Source organism: Uranotaenia lowii, chromosome 3 (assembly GCF_029784155.1).
Source record: "Uranotaenia lowii strain MFRU-FL chromosome 3, ASM2978415v1, whole genome shotgun sequence".
NCBI lineage: Eukaryota > Metazoa > Arthropoda > Insecta > Diptera > Culicidae > Uranotaenia > Uranotaenia lowii.
Window position 1 is genome coordinate 310,834,979 of NC_073693.1, and position 26,942 is coordinate 310,861,920.

General features: G+C 42.1%; 4 protein-coding genes across 4 annotated transcripts in view; 2 read left to right on the forward strand and 2 right to left on the reverse strand.

Moving 5' to 3' along the window:
* LOC129756528 (uncharacterized) overlaps window positions 1-8,835 on the reverse strand; it is a 30,445-nt gene extending 21,610 nt beyond the window's left edge. The window contains exon 1 of the mRNA XM_055753440.1: window positions 7,651-8,835. Coding sequence (XP_055609415.1) covers window positions 7,651-7,768 — 118 coding nt within the window. The 5' untranslated portion in view covers window positions 7,769-8,835. The remainder of the gene's footprint in view (window positions 1-7,650) is intronic.
* An 801-nt stretch (window positions 8,836-9,636) lies between these two features.
* Window positions 9,637-13,664, forward strand: LOC129754126 (vacuolar protein sorting-associated protein 11 homolog). The gene is made up of 6 exons (XM_055749995.1): window positions 9,637-9,771; window positions 9,855-10,370; window positions 10,430-12,050; window positions 12,111-12,408; window positions 12,471-12,699; window positions 12,901-13,664. The coding sequence occupies exons 1-6, from the start codon at window positions 9,757-9,759 to the stop codon at window positions 13,447-13,449; spliced, it is 3,228 nt and encodes a 1,075-aa protein (XP_055605970.1). The 5' UTR covers window positions 9,637-9,756; the 3' UTR covers window positions 13,450-13,664.
* A 1,416-nt stretch (window positions 13,665-15,080) lies between these two features.
* Window positions 15,081-21,101, forward strand: LOC129753725 (uncharacterized). The gene has a single exon (XM_055749569.1). The coding sequence runs from the start codon at window positions 15,081-15,083 to the stop codon at window positions 21,099-21,101; it is 6,021 nt and encodes a 2,006-aa protein (XP_055605544.1).
* Window positions 21,102-21,989: 888 nt separating this feature from the next.
* LOC129754891 (dolichyldiphosphatase 1-like) lies at window positions 21,990-24,203 on the reverse strand. Its single transcript, XM_055751149.1, has 4 exons — window positions 23,879-24,203; window positions 23,714-23,814; window positions 23,478-23,656; window positions 21,990-23,314 (listed from the first exon to the last, which is right to left on the reverse strand). Exons 1-4 carry the CDS (start codon window positions 23,991-23,993, stop codon window positions 22,954-22,956), a joined length of 756 nt encoding a protein of 251 aa, XP_055607124.1. The 5' UTR covers window positions 23,994-24,203; the 3' UTR covers window positions 21,990-22,953.
* Between the last annotated feature and the right edge of the window lie 2,739 nt (window positions 24,204-26,942).

A 26,942-nucleotide genomic window follows, 5' to 3' on the forward strand; every position in this document is an offset into this window, starting at 1 on the left:
CAAAGATAACTTGAATGCATCGTCAAAGGCAAGAGGGGGAGGAAGTATAACAACTTGTAACGTTCGAGTTTTTGGCTTAGCCTAACTTATACCGTATTTGTTTTCACCACCCGAAAGTGTTGCACCTTCCACGCTGAAAACGAGCATGAATCGAGTTTTGCACTCACCTTTGTTGGTGTGTGTGAAATCGGCAGTGTCAACAGAAAACATCAAGCTGTCAAAAATCCATTACAGCTGGTATTTGTTTTCGTTTGACTTCGAAAATTGAAATCAAATTTACTTCAGTTGATCATTGTCTTGCAAATAATATAAAAATTTTAGCATGAATTTACACAGAAAGAAAAATGTAATCTTACATTACACTTTTTCGTCTCATCGCCGCAGAAAATATGAAAAAGAGTATAGCATCTTGGCATTTACGATGAAATTATCTTGTAATTTCATGTAAATCTCAGTTTCTCAACCTTTGTTCGTGTTTTGTTGTACCTGTTCGTGTGCTGTTCGCTTCCGATCGAGTTGGAGACTCCTCCCGGAGGTGAAGGGCACGGAATTATTTAGTAAGGTAACTGAAAATATATTGAAATACCTTTTTGAGAAGTAATTACAATGTTGATTAACTTGTCCCATTTGTTATTTTGCAGAAATTCGACAGTTGCTTTCGATGTCCTCCGGCACCTGTCGTCGTTGCCGTCGCTGAGGGAATCGGAAAACACCAACCGGCGTTTTGTGTCAGTGAATAATTCAGTGTGTAATATTCAATTTGATCAAAATGTTAGCTTGTTATCATTAGATGCAGTTTTTGTGTTAGGAAATAAATGTATTATAAACGAGAAACCCAATCTTTTTCTTATTGGATAAATAGCCACATCTAAGAGTGACATTGGAAATGTAAACCTACAGTAAACAAAGCAGTTGAATGCGATGGGAAGTTTACATGAAACAAGCTGTACTGTTGCGTGTAAATGCCCGATTCCCTTCTACCCATGCTATTGCATGTAATGTTACATGGATTTTTCTAAGTGTGTATGTACTATGTTAAATTGTGAAAATTTCAGATTAATTTTATTAGAGGCTTGCTTGGTAGGTTCGCCTCTGGCCCTGATGATAATAACTGCAATACCGGCTGATTCTGGGCGGTCTATGTTTGCTGCTGCTGGACTGCAGTTACCCCAGCTTGATGGTTCCGATATTTTGTCTTGAGAGTATCGTTTATTCCTCGCAAATCTCATCTTCTTCGTTCGAGTATTTCCGTTTCAGAATACAAATAAAAAATCGAAAACGGCGAACTCGGATCGCGGAAAAGTTTAATAACAATACAATACAATACAAGCCCTTGTAGGGATGAATCATCCCACAGGATGAAAATCCCGTATAAAAAAAGAAATTCAAGCCCCCAATGCGGGTGCAGTCTCGAACTGCCTTTTTTGAAGGGCAACGGGTTGGAATCCGGGACTTGACGCAACCGAGCATCGTCACCCTAAATAAAGCACAGTTCTTTCCCGATTTTCACGCACTCGGAGGCTTCAACGCTCGAAGCTGGCTTGTAGCAGAGTAGCTTCGAAGCAGCTTAACGCTTCTTGCTGCACGAGACCAACTTAAGGGACCCGCCCGAGCAAGAGAACTCTTCGGTTTGGGCGATTCCGTTTGGGCGGTTGCAATTTTTGCACTCGGATTTGCTGCTCTTCTTCGGTATCTCCTGGAACCGATTGCAGCAAGCCTTCTGGGCACATTTCTTCTTGGGAGCGTCCGATCCGCATTTTCCATTTTTGCTTGAAGATGAAACGAGTGACTCTTGGTAACTTTCCGGCTGCCTCCAGTTGCTTGAGGGCCGAGATTCGTTTGTTTGCTTTGGAACGTTTTCTTCGGATAAAATTCTCAGCCTCTGCTGGAAACGGCACTGATATTGAATCCGGAACAAGTTTCCGTAAATTAATTAATCCTTAAGGAAAAAACACAATGTGGAAATAGCTAGAACGCAATTTTTGCGGTATAGAAATAAACAAGACCAGCTGATATTTGTTTACATCGGGAAGCACGTCCTGTCAAAAATCATGATAGTATTGGTGAGAGCGCCAGCAACACCGAATATTTTCAGAGTGTTCCACCGTCCACTTTATGGTGCACTACCAGTGGGCCACCATCCCTGAAAACGAGCATGAAAACAGCAAAAAGTGCACTACCGGTAGTGCCCCGGTGCACCACCACACGAAAACGAATTCTCTATTAGTTGACTACTCATATCCACCTGTTGTTATGTCCGAGTTTTTGGATAGAAAATCTGATACGAATGTGTTACGTATGGAGGGACGAAGATCAATAGCTTTTAGGAAAAGGTATATTTCGAACATGTAATCAATGTCTATCGCAGCTAATACATCTCTTACTGGGGTGCAGGGTGGTTTTCCTCGGGCCTGAAGGGAGTCTATTAAATTCGCTCTGGCGGCCAGGTGGGCCTCACATGACCAAACGGTATGCTCGATGTCGTGGTAACCTTGTCCACAGCCACACAAAATTACTGCCAGCAATATTTATAGAGTACCGCATTCAAGAAATAATGATTGGACATGAGACGGGAAAATACACGAATAAAATCTCGACACACGTAAAATCTATTAAAACAAGGCTTAATGCTTACCATGATACGCAAAATAATTTTCACTTAAAAAGTAAGTGACATCTGTAGTAAATTCTTGCCATACGTAATTTCATTTGAATTTTAAGTGATGGGTCAAGTGAATTCACTTAAGTGACCGGTCAAGTGAATTACACTATGACGTTCAAGTGAAATTTATCTGAATTTCTAAGTAACGACTTGAGGGATGTTCTACACACTCCTGAACTCCGTGATCAATCAAACGAACTTTTTTTCCCACCGGTTGGTTCGTTTCCGGGTCCGATAGTTGTCCATCTTCGAAAAGATCACGTATAACGTTTTTCTGGACATATGAACAAAGCTTTATCTCTAGGGTTTATAAATAAAAGAACATTTATACAACACCACTTTGATTTCAAATACAGACCCCGTTCGTTTTTGGCAACATTCGATTTTGGCAACATCCGATTTTGGCACATGTGCCAAAATCGAACGGTTTTTAGAAGCGACATTACCTTTTAGTTTTATCTTTAACAGGACCAATATAATTGAAAAGAACATCATAAATACGTTTTTATGTTGTAAAATGGTGGCTAAATACAACAATAAAAACAAAAAAATTTTCAAAAAATTATAAAGTACTCAAAAATGACAAAAAGATGATACATTTAAGAAAATTTAAAAAAAATCAAACAAGACTGGAAATGACGAAAAACAACTAAAAAATGATGAAGAATGACAAAAACAGCAAATATGACAAAAATAACCAAGATTACAAACAAAGCAAGAATAGTGCAAAATGCATCAAAAACATGAGAAAAAATAATAAAAAAAATTTACTAAAATGGTCGCAAATTAACTAAAAGTAATGTTAATGATAATAAAAATAGTTATTTTGTAAAAATAAAGGAAAAACATTGAAGAAAAAAAACCGTTCGATTTTGGCAACATTCGATTTTGGCAACACAAAATGTGCGGGCATGTTGCCAAAATCGAACGGGGTCTGTACTTACATTACACTTTCGCCATAAATTTATTGATTGGAAAATTCCATCGTAATCCCAAGGCAGATCGGTTACTGCGATAGTGTGAAAATCTGTCCAGTCCAACCCACAAGGTGAAACATGATAACATCTTTAAATAACTTTTTCTTGCATCACGTTTAACACAATCTACCGCCAAAATCGCCTAGTAAAGGATTGGGAAAATCCAAATCCAGCATAAGCTTTAAACGCTGCTCTTTAGAATTTGCCATTTTGAACGCTGAAAATAAACACAATTACAACCCGACATTCACTTGAAATTCAAGTGATGAGGAAGTAAATATTTTTTCTCACTTCAAATTCAAGTTACGACTGAAGTGAATGTGGATGAATTCACTTGAAATTTAAGTGACTGCCAAGTGAAATGTATATGTCTCACTTGAATGGCAGAAAATCACTGGATCCTTGTTTTTTAAGTGAAAAATCATGTGTATTTTAAGAGTGAATTTGAGTTCAGTGTAGGATAACCGAGTGAGCCACCGACTCAACTCATCCTCGTCCCATCTGCGCTGCCAGTTGACAACAGTTTCTACTCCCAGCTTAGAAGTACGAGGAGTACTTGGGTGAAATTGCTTGCCATGAATGTTTCGTGCCTGTAAAGCGGGCCACAGACTACACAACATTTGTACAAATGCGATGAAATTCGATGAAATTTCGTCGCTGTAAACACGATTTGCATAGTGTATGGCACTGCTTGAATGAGCGCCCAAACGGTTGGAGTTAAATCGATCGGGATCGATATATTTTGTACAAACCATCCTCCCAGCCGGTGTGAAGATGGTTTCTTTTGTGTTCGCGTGAAAAATGTTTGTATAGTGTGTGGGCGAGCATAGATCAAACAATCGTCGTGGAATCATCGAATTTGTATAGGTCATTTGTGTAGTCTATGGCCCGCTTAAAGCGGGCCATAGGCTGATGTCATGCTGAAGCAACTAGCAACGCAACGCAACGCAACGTTCCAATAAGAATGCGTTGCAACGCATTGGTATGTCATGCTGGCGCGACCTGTGACTTTGAAATTCCCTACAAATCATCACTTCTCTACATCTGATAATGCTTTGAATCGTCTCCTTTGTTTCGGGAGCCATCAAAAACTCTTCAAATCACGACCCGGATTGCAGGAATGCCAAAATTTGAACCGACAAAATTCCTTGTTTTTTTTTGCCGGAACTAAGAATTCATGAAAATTTTTTCGCCGATTAAGATATTTTTTAGTTTTTTATCACAAGTTCGGACAGATCTTCGTACTATTGTGCTTAAAACCCGGAATCACTGCTTCAAATCGAGAAAAAACAATATTCCTATTGGATTTCCTACTAGTCGCGCTACAAAACACATTGGCATCAGATTGGTCGCGCTATACAAAGCGACCAGTATGACAGGTCTGCGCGATTTCCATGGAGATCAAATGAGAGCTGGTTAGTCGTGTGAACGTTGCGCTGTAGGTCGCGTTGCTAGTTGCTTCAGCATGACATCAGCCATAGACTACACAACTTTTGTACAAATGCGATGAAATTCGATGAAATTTTGTCGCTGTGAACACGATTTGCATCGTGTATGATACTGCTTGAATGATCGCGCCAACGGTTTGACTAAAATCGGTCGGGATCAAAATATTTTGTACAAACCACCCTCTGTGGCATGGTGTATTGTGCTGTTTGTACAAAATTCAGGCCAGCCAGGGTGGAGGTGGATTTTTGTTGTTGCTGTTGTTGTTTTCGCAAGCAATCGTTTGTGTTCGCTTGAAATTTGTTTGTATCGTGTGTGAACGAACATAGATCAAACAATCGTCGTGCAATCATCGAATTTGCACAACCATTTGTGTAGTCTATGGCCCGTCTATGCTGTGTTAGCATGCGTGAAGAAGTTGATTAGCAATCACTAGAGGAACACGCTACTATATAATGACTTCACACATATTACATGTTATGTGAAGGGTGATACGGTCAAAATTTGGTCAATAGCAACTTGACGTATTTCTTTCAATTTTGCATTTGAAAAACCTGAACTCCCCTCATTTTGAAGGTGTGTGTGTGTGTTGAATGTTGCTCTTATTTTGATTTTGGAATTCACTCTTCAGTTGTCAAAATGCCGTCCAAGGAAGAAGAGCAGCGTATCAAAATTTTGCTCGCGCATCGCGAAAATCTGAGCTACTCGCACGCAAAGCTGGCTAAATCGCTAAAAGTTACCAAATCAACCGATAGAAATGTAATTAAAGTGTTTGGGGAACGTTTGTCGACAGCCAGGAAGTCTGGATCGGGGGAAAATCGAAAACCGGAAGCCGCTGAGACAACAAAGAGAGTTGCCGGTAGTTTCAAGCGAAACCCTAACCTCTCTCCGAGATGCCGCAAATAAGCTGGGTGTATCGTCTACAACCGTGTATCGAACCAAAAAACGAGCCGGACTATCGACTTACAAGAAGGTAGTGATGATAAACAAAATACGACGACGCGATCCCGGAGGCTGTACACGACGATGCTGACGAAGTTTGACTGCGTGGTAATGGACGACGAAACCTACGTCAAAGCCGACTACAAGCAGCTTCCAGGACAGGAGTTTTATACGGCAAAAGGAAGGGGAAAGGTAGTAGATATTTTCAAGCACATGAAACTGTCAAAGTTCGTGAAGAAATATCTGGTTGGGCAAGCCATCTGTACCTGTGGCTTGAAAAGCAACATTTTCATAGCTTCCGGGACTGTCAACCAAAAAATTTACGTGAAAGAGTGTTCGAATAAACGTCTGCTGCCTTTCCTCAAGAAACACAACTGTTTCGTACTGTTTCGGCAGGATTTGGCATCTCGCCATTACGGTAAAAAGACCATGGAGTGGAACGCCGCCAACAACGTGCAGGTGGTTCCCAAGCACAAGAACCCTCCCAACACGCCAGAGCTCCGCCCAATTGAGAAATACTGGGCTATTATCTAGCGGAACCTAAAGAAGACCAAAAAAACTGCTAAGGACGAGCAGCAGTTCAAGGCAAACTGGGTTTCTGCGGCGAAGAAGGTGGACAAGGTGGCTGTACAAAATCTGATGGCAGGGGTTAAGCGTAAAGCCCGGCAATTCGGATTTGGAAAAGCGGAAACCTAACTGAATATTTTTCCTGAATTTTATACTAATTAAACTTGAAAAAGAAATTTAATACGTTTTCCCTTGACCAAATTTTGACCGTATCACCCTTTAATAGCCATCGTCCACAGTTACCCCGGTGTACCTTATTTGTTTTTTTCTCCTCGTTCAGTGTTGCACTTGAACCGATAAAAACAAACACAAATCGCCAGTGTATTACTACCTCATTCACTCTTACGCTCTCTCAAACTTTTCTATGCACTATCACCGGTTGGCAGTGCGACACCAGGTAAAAACAAGTGTTTAACCTAGAGCAACACTTGGAACAAACAAATACGATATAAGTAGAATCACTGTCGAAGCCTTTTCTTGAAAATGGCTATAGATTATTTACAAATGGTTTTTTTAAAGCATTTTACTTATAAATTTTTTATGTGCCGGGAATATTTTTCCTAGTTAGTAAGAGGGGGGTCGTAGTCGTCGCAGCTACTCAATGTTAATTCAAATCTTATTATAGGAAAGGAAAGGGGATTATCTGGGGTCCAAGAACAGTTTCCGTTAGAGTCCGGTGGTGGCTTCCTGTAGCTGTGATTTTGATAACTACCTAAATGGCTATAGATTTTTTTTTTTTTTTGTAAATTCTTTATTTGAAACGGCTCATACCTTTAGGCTTTAAGGAGCTAAACTCGTTTTGTTTGATAATGGCTATAGATGTTATCGAAAAATTAAAATCAATACACGATTTAAATTTTATACTGTCTCATCCTTATCACATTTCAGAATTGGCATGACGCAACATCTTAGATTATTTCACCCTTTGCATAAATATTCCTCATCAACTTACCGTAATATGCACATTTGCTACATTTTGTGTAACAAACTTTGCTGTGTTGTAAAAATGTAATATAATTTCTGAGAATGTTGAACAATAGTTAATCAGCTTCTTACCTTCATATTTCTGTATCTTGGACTTGATGAACCCGACCGTGTCACGATCGCAGACGGTCACCTCGAACTCGGATCCAGTCAGCGTCTCCACGACGATTTCGAACGATGGGTTCCACATTTTCGGATGATCCGGTTCGATAGGAAAACAATCCACCGGAAATCTTTGAGAATTGGAAGTTTATTTCATTCACCAACACCGGCACTTAGCAACTTCTGGTACGGGTACCAACACTAGGCCAGGGAACGTCTTCTTAGCCTAGCATATAAGCTCATAAATCGCGAACACACAAAAATATTTCCAATCCACGTTTTCTTCCTCGATTTAACAGAAACCAAAATCCACACAGAATTGAATGTTTTTTTTTTTCGAGCCACCAAAGTAGGAGGGAAAGAAAAAATAAAACAAAAAGTGACACGAGTGAAATTTTTCTTTCTGGCCACGAGTTTTCTCGCTGTCGTCTATATCTGTGTTAAACTTTTGAAGGGCACACGGGACTCGCCTCTCGTCCGGAAAAACTTCTCGGCTTAGTCCGAGTCACCCAAGGGAAACCTCCGCGGAAATGGGCGGATTTATTTTCTATAACTTTGGTTGCCGAAGCCACGGCTGGTTACAAATTCCAAACAACTCAATCGACCTCTTGGGATACGCTTATTCCAGCTGCCATCAGCAACAATTGCCTCTCCTGCAAGACCAATGAGTCATTGCTTATTTCGGTCACCGCAGTCACTATTACTCACTAGCAGCAATTAAAAGAAAATCCAATCCGGGAAAACACAGAAATTATCTTCCTCTAAAATCAATTTTCACTGATTACTGCAACGTCCATACCGAATAAAAAACCAAAGAAGGCTGATAATGCGTTTTAAATTTTCATCGCCGTCGCCAACTGCTGCAACGACGACCATCTTTCTTTTCCACACGAAAGATGAGAAAAATGATATTCGCACCACTCGCGCACTCAAAAAACCAACTGGGATGGCCAGCAGCAGAAAATCCGACCCGCAAAGGGTGTTCCGCCGGATGCCCCCTAGGTCCCTGGCCCTAGTCACTGGATCTGTGTTCCATCCGCTAAATGACCGCGACTTTGAAACAGCACCATACGGGAGGAAATGCGGACTTTTTTCCGAATTATCCGAGGAGAAAATGTCGCCACGAAAAAGACCACACAAACGACGGTTCGAAAATGCAAGTCGCTCGACGTCGTCACTCGTCGTCGATGATCAGCAGCAGCGAATCCGCATCGCCAGCTCGGTCAGAGACGTATACACGGTAGTTGGTTTTGTCGAGTTTGATTCGACTTCTGTTCGCGTTGGTATCACTTTTGGTAGACTTTTGCCAGGGAAATCAAATAAGCTGAAATTATGGTTTCGAGTTTGATAAATGGGCGCTAGGTGTATGCGTTTTTTCAAATTTGACAGACTTCAATCGAGGAAGCGATGCCAGGTGTACCGAATTTCCGGAACTTTGAATTTAATATAGATTTTTTTATGTAAAGGAATTAAAATTTCTCTCGTTGAAGAATTAAAATTATTATTTAACTCCTTAAATTTATAATGTGGCACTAAGCGATCGCAGTGTGGAAATAGTAACCATCAATGAGGACAAATCGCTTGGTCTGTGAAACTTTAGGTGATTTTGATACATGCTTTAATTAAGCATTTCCGGTTCGGTTTGAAATTTATGGTCCTTAGTTGTGAATATCATGTTTATAAAGAATCACTATCAAATTTTTCCTATCTTTTGAATATTTCTATTACCCTTTTCCTGGATTTTTTTGTTATCTTTTTCGGTGTTTCTTTTTTTTTTTTTTTTTTTGAAATACCTATTTACATACTTTGTTTAAAGTATTAATTTCTTCCGTAATAACATGTTTTTTTTTTCATTTCCATGTTCAAAATGAATCACCGAAATATCAACCACTTTTCAAAGGCTTATTTTTCTCAGTCAACAGCACTGTCATCTCATCATCATCATTAAAAAATTATCATCATTCTTGTAAACATTGAAGATTTTAGGTGTAAAGTGACTAAACTCTAGTTAATTTGTTACAATTCCGGTGTAGGGTACAGTAGAACGTCCCCTGGGTAGGCTATTTTGTAGCGGAAATGGCTATCTTCGAGGTAAGCTCAACAGATGTTAAAATTAACTGTAAACTGAATTGCAGTTCTAAACGCCTTCTTTTCTATTGTCTGGTGATTATCAGTGGCGAAAATTTAACTTTTTCGACCTCCGGAAAGGCGTTGATAAGGACCGGCTGGCGGAAACGTTGCAGGGAGCTCGAATTACAGCCACCGCCACTGGAAATAATCTTATCGTGATATGCGACTCCGAGGGGATGATTCATACTTTTAGCCGGTCTTGGGAACCGATAAGCTTCAAGGGTCACGAAGGTTCTATCTTGCTGGCGGACATTTCCAAACAAAACAACCTGCTGGTCACGGTTGGAGAGGACATTAATGGCCCATCGTTCAAAGTTTGGAACCTGGCTAAAGTCTCGGCCATTGCTGGGGCACAGTGTTTGCGGACGGTGCGCACCATGGTTTCGGTTCCGAGTGCCCTGGCCGTGTCCGAGGGTGGTCAGTTCATGGCCATCGGGTTTGCGCAGGGCAACATTTCGCTGTACCGAGGCGACATCAGCCGTGACCGTTCGAAAACGCTGAAACAACTGACGGCTGGTTCGACATCGATCAGCGGAATAGCCTTTAAACACTCCCATAAGGTAAGAAATGGCATATGCGATTATTTTAATTACCTACCAAAATTTTATGCTTTTCACAGGTAACACAGATGTTCGTATGTTCCGATTCCGGCGTGTATTTGTACAATCTCCAAAGTCGGGACAAAGAGATCCGCATCAATCTGGACACGGTCCGGTCTCCGGTGGGTTGTTGTGCTCTGCAAACCGGACACAATGAGGGACACTTCATGGTGGGTCGGGACGATGCCGTTTACTGTTACACTTCCGATGGGCGTGGTCCGTGCTACGCATTGGAAGGTAAAAAGACGCTATTGCAGTGGTTCCGATCGCATCTGTTGATCGTTTCGAAAAATACTCGTGCCGGGGCTGGAAACGGTTTTGTGTTGACCGTGATCGACATTCAGAACAAATTCATCGTTTTCACTTGCCCGATTGAGGAAGTCGTGGCAATTCTGACAGAATTCGGTTCATGCTACATATTGACTGAAAGCAAGCAAATATTTCATCTGGATGAAAAAGATTTGCAGAGCAAATTAAATCTGTTGTTCAAAAAGAACTTGTACGATATTGCGGTTCGGATTGCGAAGAGCAATCAGTATGACGCGGACGGGTTGGCCGGGATATTCAAGCAGTACGGTGATCATCTGTACAGTAAGGGAGATTTTTCAGGTTCTGTAGATCAGTACATAAAGACTATTGGTTTTCTGGAACCATCTTATGTCATAAGACGATTCCTGGATGCGCGCCATATTCACTATTTGACGGATTACCTTCAAGCGATTCATAAATCTGGGAGAGCTTCCGCAGATCACACTACATTGCTTTTGAACTGTTTCACTCGATTAGATCGTACCGAGCAACTCAAACAATTTCTAGAAAATGAGAACAAATTAAACCTTTTCGACGTAGATGTAGCAATTAAGGTCTGTAGAAATGCGTCAGTTGAACAAGCACTAGCATTAGCCAAAGTTCACAGAAAACACGATCTTTGCCTCAGTATCCTCACAGAAGATTTGTCCCGATACGACGAAGCACTGGTTTATATCCAGCAGCTGCCTTTCACGGAAGCCGAAAGAAATGTCAAGAAATATGGCCACCTCCTCATGGAGCATTGTCCAAACCAAACAATAGTACTGTTGAAAAAGCTTTGCACCGAATATATCCGGACAGATCTTGGAACGAGTGCCGTCAACGATCACTTTGGCGACGATGTCCCAACTCTGTTTGAAAATGGAATAAACGCCGAACGTGGCAACCCAGAAGATTTCATTCATCTGTTCAAGGACGATGAACTGCTAATCGATTTCTTGGAACATCTAATCTGCTATTTGCCGTCCTGCAGTCAATTTGTTTATAATTCCCTGGTGGAACATTATTTATACCGCTGGCATTCCTCGGGCTTCGAACAAAAGCTGTTGGATTTGCTGAAATCCAGTCCTGATCGGTACGACAAAAATCATGTTCTGATTCAGTGTCGACTATACCAATTTTGGCCCGGAGTAATGTATTTGTACGAAGAAGACAAACTGTACCATTTGATTGTGCGACACTATCTGCGAAATAGAGATTATGAAAATTTGCTCGCGTGCTGCAGAAAGTTGGGACAAACGGATGCCTCTCTTTGGCTGCTGGCTTTGAATGGTTTAAAAAATGATGAAGGGGCGCCGCCCAAACTTCTATCGCAAGTGCTACAGGTTATAGGTGAGTTTCAACAAAAATGTAAAGTTTAAGGACACTGATAAATTTGCTATCCTTCAACAGCCCAAGAAAAACTTCAGGCCCCTCTGCAGATCCTAAACTGCCTGGCGGTCAACAGCGGCCCCACGCTACTTCCGGTGCGCGATTATTTCATGCAGGTGTTCCACAAAGAGCAAGAATCAACACGCCATGACGAAGAGCTCACACGAAAGTACAGCGAGGAAACGGTTTCGATCAAACGACACATCAAACAACTACAGGAGGGAAACGTAGAGTTTAGGAATACGGTGTGTGACACCTGTAAACAACCTTTGTCCTGGCCGGCGCTGTTTTTCCTCTGCAAACATTCCTACCATCAAGAGTAAGTTTCTATTAATTAGTTTTTTTTGTAAGATTGTGATAATGAATATTTCTTTGTTCTAGCTGTATCCGTGGTTATTCAGAAACAGAACGGGATTGTCCGGTGTGTGCTAAGAAAAACATCCAATGGATGGATGCTCTGAGGGCCCAGAGTGAATCACGCGGTCAGCATGAAGCTTTCCACAATTTGTTGGACCGTTCGCCGGAACCGTTCTCGGTTGTGGCTGAGTATTTCGGAAGGGGTCTTTTCAATAAACTGGTTATTGTTGAAGAGGATACTAATCATTTAGAGGTAAGTTGAAGATTAAAGGAGAAGTAGTATCGACGAGATTTCCCTATGATGGTTAAGTAAAAGGTTCGATGCTAGGTCGAGCCGTTTGTTCCTAACTTTGGAACATTTCAGAGATCCCTAGTACATGACAACGACTTTGACTGAGGGAAATACAAATCACGTACCTATCCGACAAAAATTTAAGCAATCTTTATTACACAGACCTCAACCGTTCAACCGGACAGCGCAATGCACCAGCTGTCGAAACAAACCGAAAATATGCGCATCACCAAACCGATACCAACCGCTAGCAACAATTCCTCTAACGCTTACGGTCCCGGTGCCGAAGCTAGGATTCGACAAGAAGAGAGTCGGCATCTACAGGTGCGTCTCGAAGCACAGGAAAGTGAAATGCGCTTAAGGCTGCTGGAACAGGAAAGAATCAGGCAACGACAGCAGGCCACTCTAATGGCCCAGCAGCAGTTCCGTCCGAGGGGAGAAGATCGTAGTTCGAAGCTATCACCCTATGGCAGTCCGAAACCCGCATCAACGCTGTCTAACTATAGCGCAATGCCTAAGCAACCATCCCCAATTCCAAGCAAGAATCCCCCGGCTGCAACAAGGAATCCTTTCGATGAGGATGAAGGCAACGATTACGACAAGTCCAAGGATCCGTTTGCAGATGATGCAACTCCGAAGAAAACTGCACCCGATGCTGGCAATCCTTTCGGTGAAGATTACGATAGTGCGTTGGATCCGTTTGCGGAATAGTTTTTTTTTAAGAATAAAAGTTCTAAATCGAAAGAATATAATAATCGAATAGTCTACGCCGGACTAGTGCATGCATATTTCGTTATAATTTCGATATTGTATTTATTCCAATTAAGCAAAATATTATAATCTGCACCATTCTTGCACTGGAATGTTTGACAACTGAGGCATGTGCGTGTTTCATCGCTATCAAGTTCATGAAAGCAAGAACAATAAAACAGAAAATTGTTTAAAAAAATGCATGTCCTTTGATTGTGTACTATTGGTTTTTTTTTTTCAATTGAAGAATCAGTCACCTATCTCAGCGTTTTATCTAATATTGATCCTAATGATAACAATAACTGACCAATTGAAATTTATATCCAGACATACCTATGTGAGTACACAATTCTTGAAACATCTAAATCTTCACTTGAAATGTCGAAGTCGAAATGCTCAGAAAAAAAACTATTAAAAGTTTTGAAAATGCCGATAAAAGCCTTGTTGCGATGGCAATATCGTGGTTCACTTAATCGAACGTAGCAGAGTGATCTGTATAAATAGCGTCTGATTGGGTATTTTTTGTAGATTTGTCGTATAGTACCTACTTTGAAATATCATTTTCCATGTACTTTGGATTTGTCGTGGATCGATTAGGCACAATTTTTCCGTATGTTTGGATACCCGCTATTAGCCTACCCCTTTTCAGACGGTATAAAATATTTTCGCAAAAAACGGAAGTAACAGATCAAATAATTAAGAGAAGACAGTGATAAGATAAGGGTCCTACTTACTCATTTATCCCCGGTCTCCCCTGGTACGACACAAAATGCAGCAAAATTCAAGATCTTCACTGTTGACTTCAATGCATGCCAGTTAAAATATTCGTTGACAAGCCTGCCTGCTTCTTCGATGTCCATCGGGGTTTTGATCAAACGCTTCTCTGCACTTACTTACTGTCACAACCGTCCGGAGTGAAGCACCTTTCACTAATAGCCACCTTGCCACTTGACGTCAATCAGAATTTTGAATCACGAAATGTGATCAAAGTAACCGCAGGTCTTTACTTACGAAAAATCATAAGCAGAGCAAGTGTGCGAGTGAATTGTGTGCCGAGGTAAAATTGTGAAACGTTTAAAGAAATATTGTAATCAAATCCTAATTTTCCTAATTTAGTGAGTTAGCTTAGTTAGCTTCAAGCAGTTGTGAGTGGTAGAAACATTTTTTTACCATAACTATTATATGTACTACCAATCAGGTAAATTCATGCAATGGCATATAGATAAATTATAACCTAACCTAACATAACCTCCCCAGCTCACGTGCTGCGAAAGCATACAGCAGTACACGTGCTACCAAAGTTGCGAGCACAGATTAGGCAGAAGGAAACTAAACGTAAGTCACCCATTTTACTATACTAAATTATAAACAAAACGTATTTATCTAAATGAAATCCTAAACAATGTGGCAGTTAATGTAGGAGCTTTTCTCTGCACTTCTATCATTTAAGGAATTTATTAACGCCACCGAATAAAACAAGATATTGTCAAATAAAGGTCGTTTTAACAAATCGGAAAATTCTATTCCTCTGTCTGTCGCTCACGCAACAATTTTAATAAATTCGTTTACGATCGGGGGCTCATTCTGTCGGTATGACTAACAAGCGGGGAACTGTGGAAGTGAGCTGCAATGTGTGCCGTCAGCCGGACGATAGTCGCATGGTAGCATGCGATTCCTGTGAACTGTGGTTTCACTTCGCGTGTGTAAAGGAGGATTCAAGTGTTCAGGATCGGGAGTGGAACTGTGAAAAATGTCTTGTCGCAGCTAATCAAGTCCCAGCCGGCACATCAACACCAACTAACAACACCGGAGCGATTCCAAAGTCGGGGAACATGCCAACGGATTCGAGGCTGGAGGAATATTTGCAGCAGCAACTATCCAAGCAGTTAGTGGTCATGCAGGAGATGTTCGACCGAATGATGCGTGAAAAGGAAGAGCAACAGGCGAAAGAGCTCAACGATCAGCGAAACATGTATGAGAAAAGGTTGAAGGATGCGGAGCGTAGAGTGATGGACCAAGTTTCTTCGAGGCCATGTGGTGGATCAGTAGCGGGTTCCAGGGTAGAACAAACATCGCAAATAGCCAACGCTGGACCAATAAGAGGAGCTGTTCGTAGTCCGTCATCTGTATGGCCCCTAGGGTGCGCATCGGCGATGAGTGCATCAGCCTATCAACAAGTCATCAGAGATGAAGCATTATATGACGTTAGCCGAAATCAACCGTTGCCATGGCAAATAGGAGTTGGTCCTACAGCAAGCTCGACGACAAATCCACTGCCACAGGTGAATGTAGCTGAGTCAAGCCACGGCTACGATGTGCTCGCGCATGAGCTAAAGTTACTGGAGGACAAACAAGCTTTGGAGAGAAAGCATTTGGAGGAGCGTCGTCAACTTTTGAATCGGCAATCAGTAATCGACGGAAGTGCGACTGGCGGTGGTGCCGGTTTGAATTCACAACCAACAACATTCCAGCCGAATGTCAGCAGCTTCAGTGGTACGATTGGTGGTGGTGCAAGACCACATGCTCAAGCAACGGCGTTCGAGTCAAACTATGGCGGTTCCTTCGGTGCGAATAGTTTCGGAATTGGATTTCATCCTCAAGCCAGGAGTGCCGGTGGTTTTGGTGGATACCCCATGTTGAGCCAGAATCAGATTTCAGCGCGTCAAGTTTTGAATAAGGAGCTTCCCGTGTTCACCGGAAATCCAGAAGAGTGGCCTCTTTTCATTGCGAGCTTCGAGAGTTCAAGTCGAATATGCGGATTCAGCGACGAGGAAAATATGCTGCGGCTCCAGCGAAGTTTGAAAGGCAAGGCTTTGGAAGCGGTACGATGCCGTTTGTTGCATCCTCAAAATTTGGCAGGTGTGATCGAGACTCTGAGAACTCTTTTTGGAAGGCCCGAAGCTATCGTCTACACGTTCATACGCAAAATCCGAGAAATGCCAGCACCGAAGGAGGATAAGTTACAGACAGTCATCGACTTCGGCGTGGCTGTCCAAAACGTCTGTGCAGCCATCTCAGCTTCAGGTCTCGACGAGTATATGTTCGACGTAGCTCTCCTGCAGGAACTAATAAGTAAACTGCCGACATCCATACGAATGAACTGGGCGTTCTATAGACAAGGACTGGCGAGAGTTACTCTTTGGGAATTCAGCGATTGGTTAGGAAAGGTGGCTACAGCGGCGAGCACCATAACGTTGCCATCGATTAGTCCACCTAAAATTGAAAAGCGTGAAAGAAAGAATGAGAATTTTATTAATGTGCATTCGGAAGCCAGTGGAGGTTTTGAGAATCCTGTAAAAGAACGTTCGGTTACTGTTTCGAAGGCGAAAGGTTGCGTGTCGTGTTCAGGTGAATGCAGTGGTCTTGAACAGTGCCGGAAATTCCTTAAATTGGACATCGGGTCTCGTTGGACGATCATCAAAGAGCAGAATTTGTGCAGGAAGTGTCTGCGGAAGCATTTTGGTGCTTGTAAGGTGAAAGAACCATGCGGAAGAAACGGTTGCACGTACAAGCACAACAAGCTTCTCCATGACGATAAGCGCTACAGCAAGCCAGCGGCATCTGAGTCAACGAAGTCTAGCAACGATAACTCGTCTTCAAATTCTACAACGCAGAGTTGCAACACGCATTCAAAGGCTACTCGGAGAGTTCTGTTTCGGTATGTGCCTGTGACAATCTACGGAAAAGGAAAGCAAGTGAACACCTTTGCGTTCCTCGACGATGGATCATCTGCAACTCTAATGGAGCACGGTCTACTTAAAGAACTTGGTCTGAATGGCACCCCTTATCCATTGTGTCTTGACTGGACTGGAGGCCAAAGTCGGGAAGAAAAGGAGTCGGTTGTGCTAGCTTTGAAGATTTCCGGAACGACCGAAGCAAGTGAAATGTTCGAATTGTCGGAGGTTCATACGGTCAAGGACCTTTCTCTACCGAAGCAGTCAGTTTCAGTTCCGCAAATGGTTACGAAGTACGGCTATCTTAATGGGTTACCCCTACGGTCCTACGAAGGAGCTTCTCCACGAATCCTTATAGGAATGAACAACTGTCGCCTGGGAAGTTCCTTAAGAAGCCTTGAGGGAGATGAGAACGAGCCGATGGCATCCAAGACAAGACTTGGATGGATATTGTATGGTCCCTGTACAGCGGAGTTTGGTGTTAACGAGTCAGACTATAGTGGTTACCATAGCTTCCACATTTGCCCGTGTAACAAAGATAGCGAGAAAGATGTTCATGAAGCCCTGAAGGAGTACTTCTCAATCGAATCGATGGGAATCTATGGATCTTCGAAGTCACTTCTCTCCAAGGACGAAGAAAGAGCATTGAAGATTCTGTCTACCGAAACACGTCTAATTGGAAAACGTTACGAGACTGGATTGTTGTGGCGATACGATCAACCAAGGTTGCCGAACAGTAAAGGAATGGCTCTGAAGCGTCTAGCCTGTCTAGAAAAACGACTAAAACGAGAGCCTGAATTAGCAGCGGCGATGTCAGCAAAGATGTCCGAATACGAGGAGAAAGGTTATATTCGGCGACTATCGATCCAGGAAAAAGCGGAGAAGCATCCAAACGACTGGTATTTGCCGATATTTCCTGTTACGAATCCGAACAAGCCCGGTAAGATGCGTATCGTGTTCGACGCAGCAGCCAAAGTCAACGGAGTATCGCTAAACTCGTTCCTTCTTACGGGACCTGATCAGCTAGTATCCCTGTTAACTGTCCTCTTCAAGTTTCGTGAATTTCGCATCGCAGTCGTGGGAGACATCCGAGAGATGTTCTTTCAAGTAAAGATGAAAAAGCAGGACCAGCGAAGCCAGATGATATTGTGGCCGAATACAGCTGCAGTCGAAGATCCAGAGGTGTACGTGGTAACAGTAATGACTTTCGGAGCGGCATGTTCTCCAAGCAGTGCGCATTACGTCAAGAACCGGAACGCTGACAGATTCGAGGAACAACACCCTAGGGCAGTTCAGTGTATTAAGTACGAGCACTACGTGGATGACATGTTAGCAAGCGTAGAAACCGAAGAAGATGCGACGAAATTAGCTGAAGAAGTTCGTTGGATTCACGCACAAGGAGGGTTCGAGATAAGAAACTGGCATTCTAACTCAAGTTACGTTATCGAAAACCTACAAGAAAAACCTACCGTGGAGAAAAACATGAGCTTCTGTCCGGAGATGTCAACGGAGAAAGTCCTCGGAATGTGGTGGGACACAACTACTGATACGTTTACGTTCAAGTTATCACCGAAACACGATGCAGAGCTACTTTCCGGAGCAAGGATGCCAACGAAACGTGAAGTCTTGAGAACTTTGATGACTGTATACGACCCTATGGGACTCATCGGCAACTTTCTCATTTATTTGAAAATCCTGCTCCAGGAGATTTGGCGTTCCGGAACCGGTTGGGACGATGAGATCGACTCGAGGTTGACCGAGAAGTGGTTAACATGGATTGAAGCGCTGCCGAATGTTCGTCAAGTTACTATCCCACGCTGTTACCGAACTGTGACGTCCATCGAGTCAACCAACAGTGTGGAGCTGCATGTTTTCTGCGATGCCAGTGAAAATGGAATAGCTGCCGTTGCATACTTTAAATTTCAAGAAGGAGATAAGGCGGAATGTGCGCTGATTGGATCAAAGACCCGCGTAGCCCCATTGAAGTTCCTCTCTATTCCTCGTCTCGAGTTGCAGGCCGCTGTAGTTGGAGCACGCTTTGCCGATAGTATCGTCAAGTCACATAGAATGAAGATTACACGGCGCGTTTTCTGGACTGATTCCCGTGACGTAGTGTGCTGGTTACGGTCTGATCATCGACGATACAGCCAATTTGTTGCGTTTAGGGTCAGCGAACTTCTTGACACCACACAAGTAGGAGAGTGGAGATGGCTTCCAACTAAGCAGAACGTAGCGGATGAAGGAACGAAGTGGCAAAGATTGCCGAACTTTCAGCCGAGCAGTCGTTGGTTCCGAGGACCAGACTTCCTACTAGAACCCGAAGATTCGTGGCCTGGCGACGCTGGAGATCAAGGAACGACGATGGAAGAGATCCGTGCTAGCGTTCTTCACCACCAAGGAACCAAAACACTGATCATCTCTTTCGAACGTTTTTCGAAATGGCAACGACTTTTACGATCTGTCGGATACTTACACCGTTATTTCACCAACTTCCAGAACACCGTTAGAAAAACCACCCTAATGAGAGGCGCTCTGACACAGAAGGAGTTGAAATCAGCTGAGAACACAATCTACCGATGTGTTCAGCAGCAGGCTTACTCGGACGAAGTTCGATTGATACGCAGTCGAGTACAAGGAGCTTCACCCTGGGAACGTACGTTGCCGAAATCCAGTGCCCTCTACAAACTAAATCCAGTCATCGATGAGCACGGTGTTCTACGAATGCAAGGACGTATCGGCGCCTGCGAATGGGCAGATGAGGCCACGAAAAACCCAGTTATACTCCCGAGGCAACATCACGTAACAAACCTGTTGATCGCTGACTACCACGCTAAGTACCATCATCAGAATCATCAAACCGCATTGAATGAGATTCGACTTAAGTACAATATTCCTCGCCTCCGCTCCGAACTTGATCATGTTAGAAGGAACTGTCTAAGGTGTAAAATCCGCCAGGCTAGTCCAAGGCCTCCAGCTATGGGTAATCTTCCACCAGCCCGACTGGCAGCCTACCAGCGACCCTTCTCGTACACCGGAATAGACTATTTTGGACCAATGACCGTGCTAGTTGGCAGGCGTACCGAGAAACGATGGGGAGTTCTTTTCACCTGCATGACCACCAGAGGCATACATATCGAGATCGCACATTCCCTGTCTACGGATTCTTGCATCTTAGCTCTACGTAATTTCATCGCAAGAAGAGGTCCACCTTTGGAGATCATCAGTGACCGGGGAACCAACTTCATCGGAGCATCGAGGGAGCTACGTGAAGCACTGGCGAAGATCGACGAAGAACGTCTGAAAGTAGAATTCGTCAGCCCAGATACTAAGTGGACGTTCAATCCTCCGGCTGCCCCACATTTCGGTGGCTGTTGGGAGCGTTTAATTCAGTCAGTCAAGAAGACCATGAACGACTTCGACCCCCCGCGTTTACCTTCAGACGAAATTTTACGATCCATGCTGATGGAAATTGAAATGATATTGAACTCAAGACCATTGACAGACATACCGATAGACAACGACAATGAGCCCCCCTTAACACCTAACCATTTTTTGTTGGGTTCTTCGAATGGTAGTAAGCCCCCGATCGTTTTCGACAATACACCGATTACTCTGAAACGATCGTGGACGATGGCACAACAATACGCTGATCTTTTCTGGAAGAAGTGGGTAAATGAATATCTGCCCACGCTGACGCGAAGGACCAAGTGGTTTCAACCCGTGAAGCCCATTCAGGAAGGAGACTTGGTGATGGTCGTCGACAATAACCTGCCGAGAAATTGCTGGCCAAGAGGACGTGTGATCAAAGCTGTTCCGGCGCTTGATGGTCAGGTTCGTCGTGTTACTGTTCAGACAGTAAAGGGGCTTCTAGAGAGACCTGCTACCAAGGTTGCCGTGTTAGATGTCGGTGCAACAGGAGGTAAGCCACAGGGACAGTGACGTACCGAGGGGGAGTGTCACAACCGTCCGGAGTGAAGCACCTTTCACTAATAGCCACCTTGCCACTTGACGTCAATCAGAATTTTGAATCACGAAATGTGATCAAAGTAACCGCAGGTCTTTACTTACGAAAAATCATAAGCAGAGCAAGTGTGCGAGTGAATTGTGTGCCGAGGTAAAATTGTGAAACGTTTAAAGAAATATTGTAATCAAATCCTAATTTTCCTAATTTAGTGAGTTAGCTTAGTTAGCTTCAAGCAGTTGTGAGTGGTAGAAACATTTTTTTACCATAACTATTATATGTACTACCAATCAGGTAAATTCATGCAATGGCATATAGATAAATTATAACCTAACCTAACATAACCTCCCCAGCTCACGTGCTGCGAAAGCATACAGCAGTACACGTGCTACCAAAGTTGCGAGCACAGATTAGGCAGAAGGAAACTAAACGTAAGTCACCCATTTTACTATACTAAATTATAAACAAAACGTATTTATCTAAATGAAATCCTAAACAATGTGGCAGTTAATGTAGGAGCTTTTCTCTGCACTTCTATCATTTAAGGAATTTATTAACGCCACCGAATAAAACAAGATATTGTCAAATAAAGGTCGTTTTAACAAATCGGAAAATTCTATTCCTCTGTCTGTCGCTCACGCAACACTTACGCTCTCGGTAATTCATGCATTGCGGTTTATGATCCAGTTGCCAGGCGGCAAAGCACGGATGATGTCCCGCAGCACGGATTTCACTTTTGAGTTCGGATTTGGGTTTCGATGTTCTTTTTGGTACCAGGCGTAATTTGGCTTATTTCTTTCTGCTGGGAAGGTTCGAAGAAAACTAATCTATAGTAAGAAAAAAGGAAAAACAAGTTTTCTTATATTGAATTTATTATTATTTAATGTCTCTCAGAGGATATTACAACTCTACAACTAGCAATATTCTAAGTTAATAATTTATTATATCACGGAGATACGTTCCGTTGTTTTTTTTCTGTTTTCTTTCATCTTTCGGTGTCGATTCAAGTTACTGTGCATCTGACGCGTTCGCTTACACGTATGCATGTGTGAAACTGTTGGGTTCTATGCAAAGGTTATAGGAAAAAGTAAACAAAAAGCCCGGCAAATAATCTTATGATTTGGATTGCGTAATTTCGATAATCTCTGTAGTATGTGCGTAGCGCACAGCATTTTATAAAATCGATAATCTGAATCTAATTGTTTTCTTTTATTTTCGTTTGGCGAATAATTTTGATTTTTTTCCAATTTGTTTGATTTTTTTTTATTATTTCTGTATGTATTAGGTATAAAAAATATACTAAAAAAGATTTGGTTTTTTTAAAATCTTCGAAAAGTATTTGTTCACTCCGAGAAATGAAGACTGAAGGGTTTAGTTTTTTAAATAAATTCTAAAATGAACAAATTTTACAAAATTGCATAAGAAATCGCTTGGAGTTTTGAATTACTCGTTGCCAGGAAAACAAAAATTTGAGAAAATTATCGCCAAGTGTTAAGTAAGTTTCATCTGTGCGTATCTGTACTACATTTTGAGATAATGTATTTTTTCAGTTCTGCCCCACAATTCTCCTGCCTTGTTATTGGTGGAATATGTGTAGTACTTACGTCGGGTGAGTCTTTTCTGAACTTCCGCAAATGGAGACTGTTAAGTGTGAATGCATGCAACTTTTTCTACCAGTTTCAATATAGGTCAGCATCTAGTTAATGTTTGTGATTATCGGATCGGTCCTCTCGTCCGTTCGGCCAGTCAGTGTTGTGTGCGTTCTCGCTACTTGATACAGCGCCTACGAGCTGCCCCGTAGCACTCGTCATATCAGGGTGACCAGAAACGTCACTGAGATTTCATGCTGACAAGCTTGCGGGACCTGGCCCGGGCTTCCTGGCGGGTAACGGTGTATTCGAACCACAGAATGTTGGGAATCAGGGTGGTGTCCCGCAGCAGGAACAGTTCCGATATTCGCCACGATACCACCATCGGAAAGTATGGCGTCAGGTAGCAATGGGTGAGAATGAACCAAAGCGTTCCAACGATCATTCCAACCAGGGCTCCAACCAGAACCTGCTGCATGCTGTGATACTGCAGATAAATACGGCCGAAGCACACTAGGAAGGTTCCGGCCCAGCAGACGGCCAGCACCAGCAATCGCACCAGTCGCTCGATGCGCGCATTATTATTATTCATATGATGCAGTCTAGGGAAATGCAAAGGATTTCTATCTTTAGATATATCCACATTTTTCTAAATAAAGTCTTGTTGACAAGGTCGAGGAATAATATCAATATTGTAAAGTGTATATTGTAATTAGGTAATTAATTTAAAAAAAATATTACCAAGCCTGAGGCGCATAACAATACCTTATGAATATGAACAGCAGCACGTACTGCGCGAAAAAGCACATGAACTGCGAATGACTGGATGGCATCCCATACTCGGTCCAGATCTGGGACCGCGTAACTGGCCGTGGTTCTTTGATGCAATGCTTCAGCACCGCGTTGACCGCTTCGTTGAAAAGCGTTCCGACAAAGAAAACAATCTAAAATGAAAACCGATTATAGATGCTACCCCAGCAATGCGGAACCGAATAGCTTACCGTGTGTAGATCCCTTCTGAACAGTATTAGCGCCACAAATCCAGCACCAATACCCAAGGGTGCCAAACTGATCCATGCCAACAATTTGCCCAACAAATCGCCTGAAAGTTACCAGAAATAAGTCAGATGAAAATATTACATCCTTCGTTCAAGGACAAAACTCACCTTTGGGATATTCGACCAGTGTTAACGTAATCGGTTGCCATTCGGAGTAGTTATATTCCGGATAGACGGCCCCTGCCGCTGCTTGTTGCAGGACCGTCTCCGAATCCTGAGACATTTTCAATCCACTATAATTTAAATATTAACACTTGGAGCCTCTATTTTTGTTTTGACATTTGCCTTTTTATAAGCTTTCTGCAGCAGCAGACGATGCGAGAGAATCCTTTTTTTTGTTGGATTCGCAAGGAAGGCATACGCAGAAGGGCAGGAGGACAACACAGTTCTTCCAACTGCTCCGAGTAGCTCCGAGTGAGCGATTTTATCCGAGTCCTGCGATGATTATGATGATGATGACGACGGCGCGGAGATGTGTTGTCATTTTTTTCGGTTTTACAGGGTGGCTCGTATACATTAAGCTGAAGTAAAAATAGCTGGAACTATAGGAAAACTGCGTATACACGATATACTCGCTTCTGGAGGCGCAGCAAAATCTCGCGTGAGCTTTCATTACGTCGAATGAAACAAAATTTGAAAAACTGAGATATTCACTAAAAAAGCTTCATTATAACATTATCTACCTATATGATTGATGAAACAATTAATTTAATCCCTTTTAATGCATAAAATTTAAGACTTTCAAAATGACGAATGAAACAAAACCGTGCTTGCCCATTTCAATGTTGCTTACGTCCCTTCTTCTAAACGGCGAATGTGCAGAGGAAGAAAAACCTAGCACATTCGCTATGGATTCTATGAGCAAACAGTGTATACAGGTAGAGGTAATCAGAGTATCAACCTGGCAATATTATTTCAGATTCTTGTTTTCAGGTGTTCTTAAATCGATACTCAAGGCTTTCGAACGCTGTACAATAATGCAGCAAGGAAAAGAAACCGAACAGCAGCAAACCTAACAACTAACAGCAGCCTGCTGCTGTTAGTCACCCAATCACCCGATTTACACTTTTATTACGCTTTCACTAATAAATTTACCGCACACTCGATAACTCACTAAGTTAACATTCACTATGCCAAAAAAAAATTTGAAAATTTACCGGTAATTGCCTCAGAAACATTTGGGCGTAAGTGCAAGTTGAACGAATCAAAGGACGAATGAGACAAATTTCCCCTCCAGCTGATCGGCAACAGAAAGCTGATCAGCAGCAGCGAGTTGGTTTGATCGACGTCGCACCCGATTCACACATTTCATTATGCATTTACTCACCAATTTACCGCTACACCACTTATTAAACAGCCACTACGCCGAGAAAATTGAAAATTTTCCATAGTATTTTCATCAGATACATTTGGGCGTATGTGCAAGTTGAACGAATCAAAGGACGAAAGAAAAGAGACGAATGAAACAAATTTCCCCTCCAAACGACGAATGTGTTCAGACGTATGAACGATTTATGTTTGAATATGTCGTATGTTCCTATTATGATTAAAAAATAGCTCTAAAAATTGCAAAAAATTAAATTCATAATGTGGAATATCTGACACAATTAGTTTCCATGAATGTTGCGTATTTTTTGAAGGGTTATCGGCGAAGAAATAAAAATAGGATTTGAAAAACACTCTTCAAATTTCAGAAGCGTTTTTCTCGGTTCGGTGTTTCTGTTTCATTCGACGTAATGAAAGCTCACGCGAGAAATAATCGATCAAATAGTTGTTTTTGACATTTCTAGCGTAACATTTCAAAAGGGCGAAACTGCCAAATGTAAACAAATCGAGTTAACGGTCATTCCGGATGTACGCGGTTGCACTTTACCTTATAAGCGCGGTTTCATCTTAAAATCGCTTAAAACTTTCAAAAACTTGATAAAATTTAATTGGGCGAAACTTCATGTTGATGCATTTTCGTTGGAACGTGAAGTTACGCCTATTCAAAATGGGGTTAATTTTTCTATTCGTGTAGAGCCAATAGGCGTAACTGTGTTGAGCGTGTGTGACAAAAGGGCCTAATTAGTTTTTGCGTGTAGGGCCAAAGGGCCTAACTTCAAAACCAAAACAAAAACGGCCGATCAATAGAGTTGTTTTTGACATTTCTCACGCACATTAACTGGCATCCCACTGACGTGTATGGACGAGAACGGGACAATTAACCTCCAAAAATTCCAGAGCAAAAATCGAGCAGTCGGCCGACGAACACGTTCGTTTTATAGGTTAATATTCCCAAAATGAAAAAGTGTTAGAGCAAAGCCCTGAATTATGGCACGAATACTATTAGCGGCAAATAGGAGTAGGGTAAATGTACCCGAACTTGGCCCCTAAGGCATGGTTGACTATATTTCCCATGATTGTAGTCTTCCTGTAATATGTACCTTCAAAAGTCCTTCGACAAATATGATTGCTTACTAGCCTGAAATGTAGTAAAAATATGTCCTTGCTTTAAAGCGGTGGATAATTTGATATAAACCTGATCAACAGCCCCCACGAATTCGTAGATAATATCCTGGAAGGAAGCACAACAATGTTCTGTGTTGTTTTCAAAAAGTCGAAAGTACGAAATGTCAACCAATTTATAAAATTGATATTTGTGTGCTGAATTATAATCTTACGTAAAAAAGTTTCATTTGTTTGTTTCAGTTTTTGGTGTGTTTAAAATTTCTATTATCAGAATGACAATCTAGAAAATAGGTTCCAAAATATTACATTGGTTAACATAAATATGTTTATTAACCGAGCAAACAAATCGTTTGTCAAATTTTTTTAAATGAAATCATGATAGATCTGTTTCCATTGAAGTTAACATACGATAGTGAATGTTCATATTTTTTTATTCCACTCCCATAGAAGGAGGAGAGTCATTTTAAAAACCATTATGACCGAGGCAAGAAGCAAGCTAAAGCTAAAACTCAATTAAGCGAACGATTCTTTGAATCATACATATTTAAAATGTCGCCCTTAGGAATTTTCTAGCAACCGTTTGCGTACACCCGGATAGCAAAACAAAACAAACTATCGCTCACTCCAGCCAGCCTGATAGAAATAGATTGCATCTCACTCGTTCGTTTGGGGACTATGGGCGATGGGCGCGCTCGCAACTCGGGTATACGATTTCTCGTGT

Bases quoted from the DNA above. Each gene is read 5' to 3' on its own strand.
- LOC129754126 (XM_055749995.1), top strand. The intron at 10,371-10,429 runs GTAAGAAATGGC...TGCTTTTCACAG, and splicing joins CCTTTAAACACTCCCATAAG to GTAACACAGATGTTCGTATG. The intron at 12,051-12,110 runs GTGAGTTTCAAC...ATCCTTCAACAG, and splicing joins GCAAGTGCTACAGGTTATAG to CCCAAGAAAAACTTCAGGCC.
- LOC129753725 (XM_055749569.1), top strand. From the start codon at position 15,081: ATGACTAACAAGCGGGGAACTGTGGAAGTGAGCTGCAATGTGTGCCGT.
- LOC129754891 (XM_055751149.1), bottom strand. From the start codon at position 23,993: ATGTCTCAGGATTCGGAGACGGTCCTGCAACAAGCAGCGGCAGGGGCC. The intron at 23,815-23,878 runs GTGAGTTTTGTC...GGTAACTTTCAG, and splicing joins ACTGGTCGAATATCCCAAAG to GCGATTTGTTGGGCAAATTG. The intron at 23,315-23,477 runs GTATTGTTATGC...GCATTTCCCTAG, and splicing joins CTGCTGTTCATATTCATAAG to ACTGCATCATATGAATAATA.